General features: G+C 38.4%; 1 protein-coding gene across 1 annotated transcript in view; it reads right to left on the reverse strand.

Moving 5' to 3' along the window:
* Positions 1-16,435, reverse strand: part of LOC102897418 (sodium/glucose cotransporter 1) — a 58,038-nt gene extending 41,603 nt beyond the window's left edge. Inside the window, exons 1-4 of the mRNA XM_006908730.2 lie at positions 16,313-16,435; positions 11,910-11,981; positions 7,138-7,242; positions 5,799-5,858 (exon numbers count right to left, since the gene is read on the reverse strand). Of these exons, the coding sequence (XP_006908792.2) occupies positions 5,799-5,858; positions 7,138-7,242; positions 11,910-11,981; positions 16,313-16,435 (360 nt within the window). The remainder of the gene's footprint in view (positions 1-5,798; positions 5,859-7,137; positions 7,243-11,909; positions 11,982-16,312) is intronic.
* Positions 16,436-18,057: the final 1,622 nt, after the last annotated feature.

Raw genomic sequence — 18,057 nt, forward strand, 5'->3', positions numbered from 1 at the left:
CGATAGATGATTGGCTAAAGAAGCTGTGATACATATATACAATGGAATATTACCCAACCATAAGAAGAGATGAAATACTGCCATTTGCGATAACAGGGATGGACCTCGAGATAATCATGCTAAGCGAAATAAGCCAGACAGAAAAAGTTGAAAATCACATGATATCACTTATATGTGGCATATAAACCTAAAAGCAACAAATGAGCAGGACAAACAAACAGAGACTCATGGACATAGACTATAGACTAGTGGTTACCAGAGGACCATAGAGTAGTGGTTACTAGTGGGGTGGGGGAGAAGGGGGAGGTAGACAGGGTAAAATGGGGGTGAATATCGGGGGACAGGGAGAGGACAAAGTCGGTAAAGGGAATCAAATATATGGTAGCTGAAGGAAACTAGACTTTGGGTGGTAAACACACAATAGAATATACAGATGTCAAATGATAATATACACCTGAAAATTATATAATTGTATTAACCAATGTTACCCCAATAAACTTAATAAAAAAATATGGTTTATTTTGAAGTCCTATATACAAATTTCTTTCTTTATGATTTGTTCTTTTGGTGTACTAGGTAAGAAATCTTTACTTCCCAATCACCTTCAATTATTTTTTGCAATACTTTTTACTTAACTGAAGTATAATCAACACATAACATTATATTAGTTTCAGATATACAGCATGATTCAATATTTGTATATATTTCACTTGCATTTTTGAAGAATACTTTTGCTGGATACACAATTCTTGGTTGACAATTTGAATATGTCAATCTAATGTTTTCTGGCCTCCACTGTATCTGATGAGAAGTCATCCATTAACTGTATCATCAGTTCTGCATGTAATATGTTATCTTTTAACTGTTTTGCTTTTACCATTTTCATTATGATGTAAATTTAGGTGTAGATTTCTTTGTGTTTATTCTATTTGGTGTTATTAAGCATTTGGATCTATAAATTAACATTTTCCACCAAATGTGAGAAATTTTCAGTTATTATTATTTTTTTAAATTTGTCTTTTTCTTTCGCTCCTCTTTCTGGGACTCCAATTACATGTATGTTGGGCTGCTTGATACTGTATTGCAGGTCTCTGGTGCCTTGTTCCTTTTTCTTCATATTTTTCCCTTCTGTTCTTGATCCTGGATAATTATTATCTTCAAGTTCACTGATCCTCTCTTTGCTCTTATCTCACCTTAATTGTGCTATCGAGTCCTTCTTGTGAATTTTTCACTTCAACTACTGTGATTTTCAACTCTAGAATTTCCATTTGGTTCTTTTCTATAGTTTTATGTTCTCAGTTAAGAGGCCCTATTTGTTCATTTGTTAATATCACATTTTCCTTTACTTTTTTGAACAGGTTTATAATAGCATCTTTAAAGCCTTTGTTAAATCAACATCTGGGCCTTCTTAGAGTCAGTTTCTGATTTATTATTTTTTCTCCCTAAATGTGAGTCACATTTATGTTCTCATTTTTTTATATACCTAATAATTCTTGGTTGAAGACTGGCCATCATAGATAATATGACGTAGCCCTCCAGAATCTGTTTTGTTCTGCTGGGAATGGCTGTTTCTTGTTCTAGTAGGCAATCAACTTACCTGGACTCAAACTGCAATATCTTTCACGGCCCCTGCCCCTACTCTGCAGTGTAACGAAGCTTATATCTTGCTTGGCACTGCTAATTCAGTACTGCTATTTAAGCCTAGTCCTCTAGAGGTTTCCCCTGCACTTGAGTAGTCTGGCAGTCAGTCAAGAATCAGGCAGAATTTATACTGTTTTGGGCATTTACCCTCTCTATGGTTCCCTTGTGTTTGGAGCTCCGAACCTAAATTTCCAGTTGCTTGGCCAGCCCTGAGTTCTTTCCTCTGATACCTCAAACCAGTAAGACTTTTGCTTCCCAATCCCTATACTGTAGGGGTTGGGGAATGTACTAAGTCAGAGGCACAGTAAACTCACAAATCTTACCAGGTGCAGTTTTCTTTGCAGAACATATCTCCTTCTAGTTTGTTTTTGGCTGGGCTCCCTGGGGTCTCACTAATACATGTGTTCTTTGGAGGTCTACCAGGGATTTTGGCTTTTTGTATCTCATTTTACAATGCTTCTCTATCTCAAGGATATAAAGATATTCTATACTTTCTTTTAAAAATTAAGTGTTTTGGTCTTTCCTATTTAGGTCTTTAATCAATCTAAAAATTATTTTTGTGTAGAATAGGGGTCCAATTTTATTGTTCATATGCTAATTGACTGACCCCCCTTTCCTCAGTGATTTGTAATGTCATCAAGATCATAAAATGTCTATATATGAGTGTTTCTGGGTTTTTTCTCTCTTCCAGGTGTCAATACCATACTGTTTTAATTACTACAGCTTTATAGTAAGCCTTGTTACTTAGTAGGGCAGGTCTTTCTTATTTTTCTGTGATAGGAGTATCTTTGCTATTCATGTGCTTTTGGTACTCTACATACGTTTCATTATTTTTCCAGCTTTACTGAGGTATTTGTATGACACTGTACAAGTTTAAGGTGTATAACATGATTTGATACACATATATATTGTGAAATGATTGCCATAGTAAGGTCAGTTAACATCTTCATCACTTCACATAATTACCCTTTCTTTTGTGATGAGACCATTTAAGATCTACTCACCAAAAAAATTTTAAATATATAATACAGTATTGTTAACTATAGTCACTATGCTATTTTTAATCCATCAGCCACTCTATACCTTTTGACAGAGAATTTAATTCATTTACATTTAAAGTAATTATTCATTAGTAAGAACTTACTAATTCACCTTATTAGTTGTTTTCTGACTGTTTTACAGTTCCCTTGTTATTTCTTCCTCTATTGCTTCCTTCGTGAACTGATGATTTTCCATAATGGTATGCTTTGAGTACCTCCTCTTTATCTTTCATGTATCTACTGAAAGTTTTTGCTATAGGGGTTACTGTGAGGCTTACACAAAACATCTCATAGATATAATTGTCTATGTTAAGTTGGTAACTTTGGCTATAAAAACTCTACCCTTTTACTGCCTCCAACCCCCTGACATTTTATGTTTTTGATGTCACAATTTACCTCTTTTTATATTATGTATCCATTAACAAATTATTATAGCTATCGTTATTTTTAATAGTTTTGTTATTTAACCTTTAGAGTTAAGTCCTATACCACCATATTACAGTATTTGAATATTCTGAATTTGACTATATACTTACCTATACCAGTGTGCTGTATATTTTCATGTTACTAATTAGCATCTTTTTATTTTAGCTTGAAGAACTCCTTTTAGCATTTCTGGTGAGGCAGCTCTAGTGGAGATGAATTCCTTCAATTTTTGTTTGTTTGGGTAAGTCTTTATTTCTCCATTTCTAAAGAACAACTTTGCTGGGTTAAGTATTCTTGTTTGGTAGTTCTTTTCTTTCATTACTTTGAATATATCATTCCACAGTCTCCCGGCCTGCATGGCTTCTGCTAAGAAATCCACCAAAAGCCTTAAGGGGGTTTCCCTGTATGTGAGAAATTTTTTATCACTTGCTGCTTTAAAATTTTTCTCTTTGTGTTTGAGTTTAGACAGTTTTATTATAGTGCATCTTGGAGAAGATAGTTTTGGGTTGAAACATGTGGGGGACCTATGAACTTCGTGATCTTGGATATCCAAATCTCTCCCTTGATTTAGTAAGTTCTCAGCCATTATTTAAGTTATGATAGAGAAGCACTGTAAAATGAGATACAAAAAGCCAAAATCCCTGGTAGACCTCCAAAGAACACATGTATTAGTGAGACCCCAGGGAGCCCAGCCAAAAACAAACTAGAAGGAGATATGTTCTGCAAAGAAAACTGCACCTGGTAAGATTTGTGAGTTTACTGTGCCCACTCTCTTCTTCTTTTGAGACTCCAATAATATGAAGATTGCTTCTTTTAATGATATCCTATGGTTCACATAGGCTGTCTTCACTTCTTTTCATTCTTTTATTTTTGTTCTTCTCTGACTGGATAATTTCAAATGACTTATCTTCTACTACAAAGTTTTTTTCTTCTACTTGATCCATTCTGATATTGATGCTATTATATTTTTCATTTCATTCATTGTATTCTCCAGCCCTAGAATTTGTGTTTGGTTATTTTTATGATTTTTCTCTGTTAAACTCATTTTCTTTGTACATTGTTGTCCTTATTCTGTTGGGGTCAGTTACTAGAAAATTGTGTTCTTGGTGGGGTCATGTTTTCTTGATTTTCATGTTCCTAGAAATCTTGTACTGCTGTCTTTGCATTTAAGGAAGCAGTCACCTGCTCCAGTCTTTACTGACTGGCTTTTGGAAAGAAATACCTTCTGTCAGCCCTGCTAGGGATTCTGGGGCTTTCTCAATCTTTTCTGTGGATAAACCTGCTCCACACTTCTTGTTCCCTCATGTTGGGGAATTCTAAATATAATATGTCCTCCTTCTCTTGATCCTGCAAAGCTAGGTTGAGTGTTACCAGCCTCTTGTTTGCTTGCTTTACCTAGGGTGGTGCTGGATGTTCAAATTTGTGTGCTTGCTACCAATCCCACAGAGTCAGACTGTCTTTCTGTGCATGCTCACTAGCTTTCTGCAAAGGCCCCTTCTTGCTATCATCAGGAATGCTCAAAGGGAGCGGGCCACAAGGTGGAGAATGCTGAGGTACCTATGGACCAGCTCGGGGAACTGAAGATGAGAAGTCCTCAATGAGTCACTGGTGGGCTTCCTGATATTCTACAGAGCAGTCAGTAGGATCCATTTTCCTTTGATGACATTTGAGAGCCCTGGCTGCCATTTTCCCGGCCACATCCTAATCCTCAGTCATGCAGCACACCTCACTATTCTGAATGGGGTGAGAAATAGTAAGTCTTTTTGGTAGCATCCTGCACAGCGGGTATAGCCAGGGACTTACTTCATGGTCTCACTTTCCCCCATGGGAAAAATCTCAGGCTAAGAAGGTATCTCTTGGCATTAACCCATGCCACCATGGGGGAGGAGTGTCACAAGTGAAATGAAACTGTTCCTCTTACCTTCTTCAATGTGCCCTATATCGGATTTTTTTTTTTTTTTGCTCTATCTGTGTGCTAGAATTTTCCACTGGATTCCTGGACTTCCACAAAGGCCCTCCCATCTGAGGGTGACTATATAAATTGGTGTTCTTTGGGGGAAGATGATAGAAAACTCTTATTTTGCCATGTTGATGACATTACTCTACATATCCCTGTGGATATGAAGCCGGGATGGTCTCTTTGTTCTCCTCGCTCAGATAGGCACTAACATGTCTTTGTCCCCTTAGAAACAGCTTGTCAGTTCCTCAAAAAATCCTGCTTGGATTTTGTTTGGAATTGCAATCTGTGCGCAGATCAATTTTGGGAGAAAAAACATTTTTAGGATATTGTCTTCCAATCATTAACATAGCTGTTCTCTTCATTTATTTAGGTCTTACTTTTAAAAAGTTTTTAAATGGTTTCTATAAAAGCTGTAAGAGATGAACTCTTGAATAAGGTACAGAGTAAAAGTTACTAATGTCTGTTTATCCAAGGTAGATCAATGCTATTGCAGGCATCTCTCAGGATTTAGGGAAGTCAGTACAAGGATCAAAAGGTTGCGAAGTTGAACTTATCTTCCAGGATGTTTTTATGTACAAATGTAATATTTGCAAAAAAAAAAATATATATATATATACATATGGTACCCTGAACAAGCCCAGTGAGAGAGAGAGAGAGAGAGAGAGAGAGAGAGAGAGAGAGAGAGAGAGAGAAAAGAGAAGAGAAGAGAGTAACTGATAATGGACACTCACCCCAGCCTTAATGTAAATAGGAGAAAATATCCAACCAAGAACACAGAGAAGGAATGGAGCCTGAAACCAAGAAGAATAATTACATCATGGTCCCATCTAGGCTAAGCTTTTAAATGAGATACAAGCTCAGTTTCTATTTGTTCTGAGCCTAACTAAATTATCACTACAGGGGACCTTACAATAACAGCTGAAGCATACAACTTTCGGTACAACAAACTTAACTTACAGGCATTTGATTTTTGCCTATAAAAGGGTGCATTCTTAATTGTGGGGGGTTAACTGAGCCAGTTTTCAAGGTATTTATCTTTAACTTATTGGTTGCCTAGGAATGAAAGTGGCTTATAATTTAAAATAGTTAAAGAGAGAAAGAAAAGTCAAAAACCATTCAGAGAAATGGGAGAAAAACTATACCAAAATTTCATACAAGTTAATGAAATAAGTAAAAAATTTGCTCTGGCTTTCTTTACAAAGAAGGGGTAAAGTAAGCTGAATATATAAAGGAGATGCTAGCAAATTCTGAGAGGAAATAGTGGTAAAGACCAGGGCTTCTTATTAAGTTAGAAATTGACTCTGCTAGAAGTATTTTTTATTTTTGTAGTTTATAAAGAAGATGAGACTCAGAAAGTAGGGAGTATTCTATAAAAAAAAAAAGCCAGATGATTTATATAGAGATATGTTAATCGATATAAGACTTATAAATTCACTTATAATTTAGGTGAACAAATTTTATGTCCTACAACAAATATATACCACAGATTAAATGAATAATCCACTTTATAAGTTTTATAGTTGAAACTTGGTATTCCTACAAGATCAATTAGGAGTTTTGTGGGAGCTAGCTGAATATCTCAATGAGCTCAGTTGGGCCCATTCTCAAAGTATACTACAAATATACATACACATACATATATACAGATATATACATACATATGTAACTATGTATATATAAACATATACACATATATATCTATACATATACACACATATGTAACTGCATGTATAGATATATACACATATATACACATATATACCTATACACATATATTTTTTAAAAATCTATTTTAAATGTTAATATGATCTTTTCTCTATCTGACTAGTTTCCTAACAGCTCTTTGTTTATTGTATTCCTATGGTCCTTGAAATATCAAATAATTTACTAAGGAGAAGAAAAACTAGCATCGTTATTTTTTGGAGAAATCAAAGACTTGGTTCTTCTCTTCCATGGCTTCTCAAGAAGATTTTAATATTTACTCAAGGATGAAAGCAAGTTTTATGTTTATGAATTTTACTTGGACAATGATAAAGGTGGAGGTTAGTTGCTACAAAAGGTATTACTTACATTCCACTCGAAGGCCCCAGCAGCAATCCCTGAAGTCGCTGCTGTTCCAGCCAGGGCCACAAGGTGGCCAATGCCAATATTTGAGGCAAAAAGAGAAGCACCTATCTGATAACCGAAAGACAATTCTATATTAGAACTTTTAGCCCAAGTTTAAGAATTAATTTCCACAAATGAAAACTCAAACTGAATTTTACAGTTTCTCAAAAGGGATTATTACCTGGGCAAAATTCTCATTCGTGTCTCTTCTATACAAATACTAACCATAAATTAGAAGCCAAGTGAAGAGAGAGTGAAAAAGGCAGAACAGCCATTCTTATGTTGCCACCCTTCACATGCTCCACTGACTTATTTGCAATTCCCTAATGCAGAAATATTAGAAGTGTAATTCCATTATTGTTTGGAAATAATTTAAAAATATTAGCAATCTAATTGATTATCTATAAGAGACTGGTTAAAATACTAGGGTACGTGAATACACAAAATATAATATAGCATTACAGAATAAAGAAGCTTTATTTTATTAAGTAATAAAATATTGTAAACAATATAATAATCTCATTAAAATGTATGTGGGCACATTACACTTGTACACATATATGTTTACATATGCATGAGAATGATTCTGGCAGTATAAATATATATATAGAACAAAATACTTCTGGGAGCTGAAATTATGGGATGAGGAGAAAATTTCAAGTTTTACACTTGGACTGTAACATTTTTTTTTTGTAACTAACATCTGTTACTTTCAAAGTAAAAAATCCCAGAGGCATTTAAAATGAAAATAATCCCTCCTAAATGAATAATAGCTTTTCAGTTGTGTAGAGACAGCCACTCTATTCAAAACAAAAATCCAACTATTATGCTGTTGACATGAGACATATTTAAAACAAAATTATCAACAGAGGCTAAAAATAACAAAAACTTTTAGGTAAAAACAAACAAAAAAGCAAATTAAAAAACTCTGCATCGACAACATCAACATAGGATAAAACAGTATTTAAGACCAAAAGCATTAAACAAGATAAAGAGGTTTTGTTGTTATAACTATAAAAGGTAAAATGCACTAATAAGACATAATTGAGAACATACAGGTACCAAACATCTTATTGGCAACAAATATACGGCAAAAAAATCTTAAAAGAGGCACATAGTAAGTATTCAAGTAATGGTAGTTATTTTCACTATTAGGAATGTTAGCTACATTTATCAAAACAGTGCAAAATTATATACAGCCTAAGTTGCTCAATAATATGGTACATAAATGGTACATAAATGGTAGACTAATACTATTCAACTGCATATAAATATAAAATATCTATATTGACTTATCTAAGTTTATAGAGACCTATGAAGATAGTAGTACATTATTAAAGGGAAAGGTGGGTTAAAAAAAATCACCATTTGGGCGTGGTTCCGCAGTGTAGTGGTTAGTACATCTGCTTTACATGCAGAAGGTCTTGAGTTTGCGCCCCAGGTGGAGCCACAGACCACACCCCGGGTGCACCAGGCCCTGGGTGGACCAGCCCCCTGGAGTGTGCTGGGGTGCCAGGCCCCGGGTACATGCCCCAAGCGGTGGGAAGAGACACCCTGCCTTAAGATCTAGTTCTTAAGGGGAAATAGCAACGTCCATAGGTCAGGGGTGGAAGTGGTGGTGCGGGGGAATTAAAGAGGTGGAAATAAAAATCAACATTCATCAATTCAATAACTATTATAAATGTCCATTGTCATCTATGTTCCAGGCACTGTTCTAGGTATTAGGGATATATTAATGAGTAAAATAGACAAAAATCCCTGCTCTCATGGAGTCAACATTCTTTTGGGAAGAAGAGAATAGATAAAATAAATTAGGGGGTTATTTTCTAGCACAATAGACAGTGATAAGTACTATAGAGATAAAGATGGGAAAGTCAATAGGAAGTGCTGAGCAACTGGGTGGCTGGGTAGACTGTCTGAGAGATGTGAGAAATACCAGAAGAGGTGAGGGAACAAGCCATAGGATATGTGGAGAGAGACTGAGGCAGACTGAGGCGGGAGCAGAACTGATTGTCTAAGGACACTGGCTAGACTTGGGGACAAGGGTCTAGAGAGGCAAGGTCAGAGAGGTAAAGAGGTGCAGATCATCTGTGGCTTAACACAAATTGTTATAAGCAGCTGGCCTTTCATTGTGGGTGCCATCGGAGCCCCCAGAGAGTTTTAAGCATAAAAGTGACATGGTCTGACTCAAGCTTTAAAAGGCTCCATTTAGCTGCTTTGTTGTGACTTGATATAGAGGAGCAAAGATGGAAGGAGGGAGCCCAGAGAAGAGGCTGTTATAATTAATCCAGGGGAAAGACAACGGCAGCATGAAACTGAGAGCAGAGCTACTAAGTAGTCATCAGATTTGAAATATTTTTCCTCTGATGGATTAGATGTTGGGTGTGAGAGAGCATAAAGAGTCTAACACCTGAGCACCTGAGCACCTAGAAGGATGGAGTTGTTGTTCAGGAGACAGGGAAGATGGCGAGAGGAGCAGATTTGCGGAGGAAAGTCCAAAATTCCTTCTGGACTTGTTCGGTTTGAGATATCTGACAGACCTCTCAAGTGCAGGTGTCACACAGGCAGCTGGACACACAAGTCTGGAGTTCAATGGAGAGATCTGAGCTGTATTAGCATGTAACTGATATTTAATGCCATGAGACTAAAGGACGTTGCCAAGTGTGTGAGTGCTATTGGAGAGGAGAGGTCAGACGCTGCCCTTAGGGAACTCCAGCATTAAGAAGCCAGGGAGATGGGAGAGAACCAGCAGGGAGACTGCTAATGAGTGGTTGCTGAAACAGCAGGACAGAAGGAGAGGCAGGTGACAAAATGAGGAGGAAAGGTGGAATGAGCGTTTCAGAGTGTCACCACTGCCAGGCCAGGTGAGATGAGGACTGAGAATTGACTGCTAGAATAAGCCATGTATAATGTGTGTGTGTGTGTGTGTGTGTGTGTGTGTGCGCACAGGAACTGTTTGCCAAAAGGGGGTAAGCAGCCTTCCCCCAGAGTCTGTGTGAGGCTTTGAGAGAGAGAGAGAGAGAGAAAGAGGGGTGGAGGAGAGAGAAGAAAAAGAAAGGACAAGCTATGTGGAAAACCCTGACAAGAGCAACTGATATCCATCAGATATCTGTTTGAATAAAATATATATAAGAAAAAAAATGTTGGAGTGGCAAAATTATTCATTTCCATTTCCTTTAATAATACCATAATATATTTTGTTCATTAAGCAACAATCCTGATAATAAAAAATAAGTCAGTAAAGAAATTAATAAATCATAACATATAAACATTAGGAGGCCAAAGAATGTCGGTGTCATCTGAAAACCATTATAAGTGTCACAGCAATACAAGGTAACATGGGCAGTAGATGGCCATTTTTCTGAGTATAGAATACATGACTGCAAAGTCTAAGAGTGCCTCAGGCAAAAAACTGGGGCCTCACAGCCCAGGAATAGAAAGTTTTGCTAGAATCCTCTGCTGAAAAATAAACTAAGGTAGGGAGGCCCATTGCAAACATTTATTTGCCACATTCGCTCTCTTTCTAAACCAGGTTTACAAAAAAAGAAGATTCAAGCTTAATTCAGAGAGTTAATACCAGAAAAATGCTTTTCCCTAAATGTTCCAGCTAACTGAGGCAAAGCCATTTCTGTTAGGTTGTTTGATCCATCAGAGTTAATAAGTGTGCGTTCCACTTTCTTTTGAATACAAGTACCTTCTCCTCTCAAGATCAGACTTCTTTCTATGAAACATTACCCCAGTGTGAAGAACTGAATCCTCGCCATAAAACTGGTTTAACATTTGGCGATAAAGAATATTCATGACTAAGGGCCTGCTTCTTTAAATGTACCTTATATTCTTGTGCAGGAAATGTATGCATGTTTTTACACAATAAGTTACGAAGCAGCCATGGCTCATGCTTGGCTTGAGTCCTCAAGCACAGGGTCTTGCCAGGTCCCTACATCCACCTTCTTCCTGGGACAGCCCCACCCACCACAGCATGGGTACTGGGCCATGGACAGGCAGCTGCCTCTGCTGCTGTGGGGGTTTCAGAGCACACTTCTCAGATAGAATCACTTTGTATAATGAATAAATTATTGAACACAAACAACAACAACATGTTTCTAGCCCTCAGGCCCTATCTCCCTCCATGCAGCATCACCTCCATGCTTTGGCATACGCTATTCCCGCTGCCCGAATGCCCTCCCTTCCATGCTTTGGCATATGCTATTCCCTCTGCCCGAATGCCCTCACACTCTGTTGGCAAACACCAACTCCACCTCCGAATCCTGCTCAAACAACCCCACCTCTCTAAGGACTTTCCCGTTTTGTACTACATACTACCTCCACTCAGTAAGTCTGAGTTTACCTTTCATCCACACCTGGCTTGTGTGCCTCCTATCTGACCTACTCTACTTCATTGTAATGTACTATAATTCATTGGATGCATGTCCAACTTCTATTCTAGATTGTGCGCTTCCAGAGGGCAGAACTGTTTATTTCCTATCTAGGTCTTGGAACTCAGAACGATGCCTTGTAGATACCAGGCACCTAATAAAAGGTTACTAAGCTAAACTGAGTTGAATGGAAACATTTAGGTAAGAAACTATGTAAAGAGTTAAAGGAACCACCAATGAAATGGCTTTCCTGACTTAAAAACTTCAAATTATTTTGGGTATAAGACATCTAAATTAAAGTAATAACACAAGTTAACAAGCAGCTCCTCAAGTGGATTGTTACATACAAGGCATACTCACCGACCACCATGCTAGATTTCGGCCAGCCAGGAAGAAGTCTTCCACAGTCCCACGGTTGCTCGATAGCATAGTCTTAAAAGAGACCAAACCAAAAAACAAAGCAAAACAAAAACAAACAAAAAACCATGGAATACAAGAAACCAAACTGCTTCAAAGACACGAGTCTCTCAAATGATTCACTTATGGGGTTAATCTCTGTAGCAGATATTCCAAATCCATTCTCCCCTTCTTTCTTTTTGAGAATAGAAGTCCCTACCTCCTGAGTTAGAGGACGGCTCATGGCTGCCTAGCTGGAGACTACAGTCTTCCAGCTCTGACATTGCATGGGAATGTCCATTTCTCTACACTCTTGTGAAAAAAATATTGCTTTATTTTTTTTTCCCAACTAGTTAACCAGTACCATGGTTTCTGGCAGAGTCCAGGAGATAAGTGGTTTAGTGAAAATATGGGTCAATCAGTAATGGCAAATCTAAACATGCACCTGGCTTCTTCCAGGACAGCAATCATGCTGCCATTACTATAGTGTCCTTCCAACAGTGTCCTCTCTACCTGGGGTCCCCAGCTCTGATACCCAGACCCCATGTGGTCAAAAGACACTACTAGGATTTCCTGGATTACCTAGGAACAGCACAACCTAAGGATGATAGCTGATTGACAGAAATGCATTTCTGTGGGAAGAGTGAACTTATTACCAACATCTGAGGTATCTGGATTAGAATATGGTCCCTTTACAACATAAAACCTTCAACCAAAGAAACAACTCTACAAAAGACACATAAAGTTCATCTCGTTTCACCTATTCACTAAATATTTGTCAAGGGCTTACTTACTATATGCAGAGCTGATCTTTCCTAAGGGAGTTGGTTATCAATGGTATGTAGGTGGAGGTGCATTAAAATTTTTAAAAGTCATTTACAAAACGTTCTAAGATGAACAAAATCAACTTCTCTTTCCATTAAAGAAAGAACCAGATAGGAAGAAGAGGAGATCCTCGGGAGAAGGTGGCTTAAGCCCATGTCCCTGCCTCTTCTCCCCTCCTTCCTCTCTTGGTAGCCAGGTTGGTGGGTAGGAGATGCATTCAGTATCTCAAATCTCTGGGCAGAGACTGGTAAAAAAGAAGGCAAACAAGAAAAAATTAAGTTTTTCCCTTTTAACACAGTATAAGAGCCAAGGTGCCAGCAACAAAGACTGATTTCCCAGTTCCCTGTGGGTGCTCAGCAGACTGCAGCTGATGAATGCTTTCAGAAAGGAATGCCATCCGTACCAATGTGCTTAATTCAGTTCGGTGAGAAATGGGTGGTTGGTTTAATAATCGGAAAAAAATAAAGCAAGACTCCTCTGCCACATCATATATAAAAGTAAATCCTAGATGTTCTAGAGAGTTAAATATTTTTAAAAATCTATAAAATATTAGAATAAAATTTAGCATAATATCTGTACAAAGTTGGAGTGGGGGAAAACTTTCCTGATCAAGCCAGGAAATCTAGAAGATGTACAGCAGCAGTCCCCAACCTTTTTGGCACCAAGGACTGGTGCTCCTATGAGAATCCAATGTCTGATGGCCTGAGGTGGAGCTGAGGCAGTGATGCTCTAGCTCTGGGGAGCGGCTGCAAATACAATTGAAGCTTCGCTCCCTTGCCTGCCACTCACCTCCTGCTGCGTGGCCTGGTTCCTAACAGGCCACAGACCGGTACCCATCTGATATCTGTCCGTAGCCAAGGGGTTAGGGGTCTCTGATGTAAAGGAAAAGAGATAGTTGATTTCTTCAAAGTGAAGAAAAATTCAGATGACAAAAAGATGCCATTAACAATCTAGACCAGAGGGTCTCAACCGGGGGAGATTTCCGTGCCCCATCTGTCCAGGGGATATGTGGCAATGTCTGGGGACATTTTTGGTTGTGAATGGTAGGGCTCAAGGTTACTTCTAAGCATACAATAACACACAGGACAGACCCCCACAACAAGGAATTACCTAGTCCCAAATGTCAGTAGTGCCGAGGTTGAGACTGGTCTAGACAAGTGATAATTTAAACATATCAGCAATTCAAATGACAGACAAGTTGATAACAGCAAAGTCAAACAACCCAATTCAAAGATGGGCAAATAAAGTGGCTATTCACAGAAGAAGACAGTCAATGGACAGTAAACCCATGAAAAGATGTTCAACCTCACTAGGAATCAAGGAAGTGCTAATCAAACTACAATAAGATACCACTATTTACCCATCAGATTGGCCAAAAAAAAAACACCCCCCCAAAAACAAACAAAAAACCCCCCCAAACAAACCAAACAACAAATAAACAAACAAAAACAACTGGAAGTAACAAGCAAGGCTGGTGAAGGCTTGGGGAAAAGGGCATGCTCACACACTACTTGCAAGAAATGTTAAATCTCAACAAGCTTTGTGGACTGGCATTAAATATCTACTAAAATTTCAAGTTAACATATCCTTCTGACCCAGCAACTCCAATTTCAGAATTCATGCTACACAGATTAAAAGCACCAACACAGTAAAAAGAAAAAAAAAGAAAAAAGAAAAACTGACCTGGCAATAATCTAAGTGTCGATTAGTTTGGAAGAGCTAAATAGTACATGTTTGTATGATGATTATGCAGCTAATATAAACACTAGCTAGATCTCTATTGGCCTGTAGGACTCTCTCCATCATACAGTAAGTGAAAAAAAGCAAGCTGCAGAATATATATATGATCACATTTTTTTGTAAAGACAAAACACAAAAACTCTTCATATGTGTCTGTATATTTGCATAAGCACTGAGAGAGGGGAGGAAGGATAGACAGTACATGGTTACCTCAGAGAGATGGGAATGGATGGGGAGGAATAATACATTCTTTAAATATTTATATATATCTTTTCACATCTTACAATAAGAATGTTATACTTTTGTAATTAAAAACAATATGATTTATAAAAAAGAACCAAAGGAAGATAATAACATAAAGATGGAAAAAGATCAAAGCATTCTGGATAACCATGCATGTTTTATGGCTCCAAGAATAAAAGAAACAGGTTTCCTTTGAAAGTGACCAGATGGCTTACTAGTCCTCTGACCTTGGCCAGACTGAGGCCTCAACTGGGCTGGGAATAAAACTGGGTGGGAGCTTCGTAATTCAGTAACAGCAACTGAGGAAAGGATCCCCAAACAAGCACTACTCAGAGATCCTGCCTAGGTCACCTGAATGAATATTTTTTATAATTGAGGCCAATTTTTAAAAAGTCATTTGTTTGAATGATTTAGATAAATACCTCAGATTTCTCTTTTACATTTGGTATAAAGGGCCTATATTTTCTCTTCTGGTATCAAATTCTCTTAATAGGTTGTATACTGTCTCATTACTCTATCTGCCCACTAGCAAAATAATGACTTGTAAGCCCTCAAATGAGTGTCCTTTGAAGGTCCTACTTGTGATCTGGTGAGGCACCCCAAGTAAAGGTCACATGTGCATGAAAACTTCAGCTGGGAGGGGGCTGTCCAGAATGAAAACTCTCCTACTGGTTAGCGAATCGTGGCACTGCTACCAAATACTTCTGCTTGGTGAAGCAGGCAAGGCAGAGGCCTCTGATGGTTAACAGCTTAGCTGAGGGATGAAACCATGACACTAGCTGAAGCTTTCACACCCATCTTGCCTTTCACTGGAACAAGGGCTGGATCCTTCCCAGCACTCTATCTTTTTGAGTGCTTACATGCTAAGCTCTAGTGGGAGAATGCTAATAAAGGAGACATGTCTACACTATTAGGAGAACCTTGTTCTGGACGAGAAAACATAAGCTCTTCTTTCAAATTTAAAGAGAACATTTGGTTCCTTACGTTACATGTATGTGCCCTTTGAGGTCTTCCTAGCAAGGCAAAGTGATTAAGCTTATGAGTCAGATCAGGAAGCTCTAGTTTCCAATCTGAATTCCATCATTCCTTCTTTGTTACTTAACCTCTTTTAACTTCGATTTCCTTACCTGAGAAACTGAAGGAAATAATAGTGTGTTGTTTCCAGCATGGTTGAGGATGTAATGCCCTTAAGCACCTAATCGTCAGTAGCTGTTATTATTACCACCATCATCACCATCATAACAATGACGTCTTATTAAATAATGCTTAGGTTTCAGGCAACAGGCACAGGGGAATTTGGCCCATGTGTTTGTTGCAGGCGGGGAGGGAAGATGGGGTTGGTCAAGTATGGCTCTGCTGCCAAAGATACGCACTTACTCTTGGCTAGAATGGTGGGGATTAACTAAAGGAAGGACCAGCAGAGAGGTCTTGAGGGCTGTGCTCAGGCAAGGGCAGGAATAGGACCGTGCTCTGGAGTGCAATAAGAGGTGGGGACGCACTAACTTGACAGGAAGGGGTCAAACCCAGGGCCCTGCCCTCCCCTCAGGGCTCTGACGTACCCAACACCCGATGCCCAGGACCAGCAGGAAGTAAAAAACTATCGCCAGGATGTCTAAGACACTGTCGATGCCCGAGCCCACAACATTCCATTGCGAGATGTCGCCAAACCAGGGGAGGTTCATGGCGCCAACGCTGGGCCAGACGAGACCACGCCTGACTATTAAGGAGGCGGCAACGGCTTTGCTTTTGGCTTCGGCTTTGGCTCCACCCTTGCCGCAGGGCATTCTGGGGACGGCCGCGGGGCAGCCTGGGAACTCCGCGTCCGCTCCGCAGCCCAGCCCTCCTTTATGTCTAGTTGCTGCCGGGCGGCAAAGACTTCGTTTCTTACCAATTGCTACGCTTAGCGGGATGAAAAACACTTCTTCACTGCTAGTTCAGGCACAACGCCCTCCCTTTGTTGTCTACAATCGCTTTATTCTAGACTAAGAGTTGGGCTAGCTTGGGGCTAGCGTGAGGCTTCAGAGGCAGGCTCTTGTAGCTATCTTTCTGAGCCATATTGGAACCTGGGGCAAAAGGAGAAACCTTTTTTTACAATTTTGATATTTTGCTCATTGTGGATTTTGGCATTAATTTTGATTTATTAAAATGTTACATTAAAATACTGGCGCGTCCTTAAATTTTGACCCCAAGGAGAATGCCTCTCTTTCCTCACTTTTAATCATGGCCCTTATTGGACCTACTGGTCACAGAGGGTCCACATTTTTTTGCAGATTGGTTTTTATTGATGATGTGTGAATTTTCAGTCTAAGCCAAGCGTTACTCTCCTTGGTGTGTTCTCTGCTAAATTGTATTTTTAGAAATCATGGTCAATACTACTACTAATAATAGCCAACACATATAGTTCTTGCTAGGTGCCAGACCTTCTATGCACTTTACATTTATTACCCCATTTGGTACTCACAATAACCAGTTAATCTGAGTCTGTAACCACAAGGGCAGGGACACGTGTTCTTGTAGCGAGTCAGAAGTCTACAGTCTCCCAACTGTGTTTTTTAAAAAAATTATTAAAAATAAAAGAAGTCTATGGTCTCAGACTCCTGAGCAGAATTCTATTGTCCTAGTTTAGTTTAGTGATGTCCAAATGAAACATAATGTGAATTACAAATGTTATTTTGTCCAGCTTCATTGAGGTATAATTGACCAATAAAAGTTGTATATATTTAAGGTGTGCAATGTGATGCTTTGATATATGTGTACGTTGTGAAATAATTAGCATAATTCAGCTAATAAACATTAATGACCTCAGTTACTATTTTTGTCTTTGTGTGGTGAGAACACCTGAGATCTACTGTCAACAAATTTTAAGTATATAGTATGTTATTATTAACAATAGTCACCATACTGTACATCAGATTTCTAAAACTTGTTCATCTTATAACAGAGTTTGTACCCTTTGAACAGTATCTTCCCCTTTCTCCCAATACCTAGCTTCTGGTAACCACCATTCTACTCTGTTACTATAAGTTCAACATTTTTTTTTGTAAAGATTTTATTGTTCACTACAATATTTAAAAATATTACATGATAAATGAGACCACACAATATTTGTCCTTTTATGTCTGGTTTATTTCACCCAGCATAATTTCCTCCACATTCATCTACGATGTTGCAAATGGCAGGATTTTCTTCTTTTTTAAGGTTGAATAATATTCCATATGTATGTTTTACATTTCTTTATTCATCTGTCCATGAACACTTAGGTAGTTCCCATATCTTGGTTACTGTAAAAAATGCTGCAATGAAC

Source organism: Pteropus alecto, unplaced genomic scaffold (assembly GCF_000325575.1).
Source record: "Pteropus alecto unplaced genomic scaffold, ASM32557v1 scaffold113, whole genome shotgun sequence".
Lineage (NCBI taxonomy): Eukaryota > Metazoa > Chordata > Mammalia > Chiroptera > Pteropodidae > Pteropus > Pteropus alecto.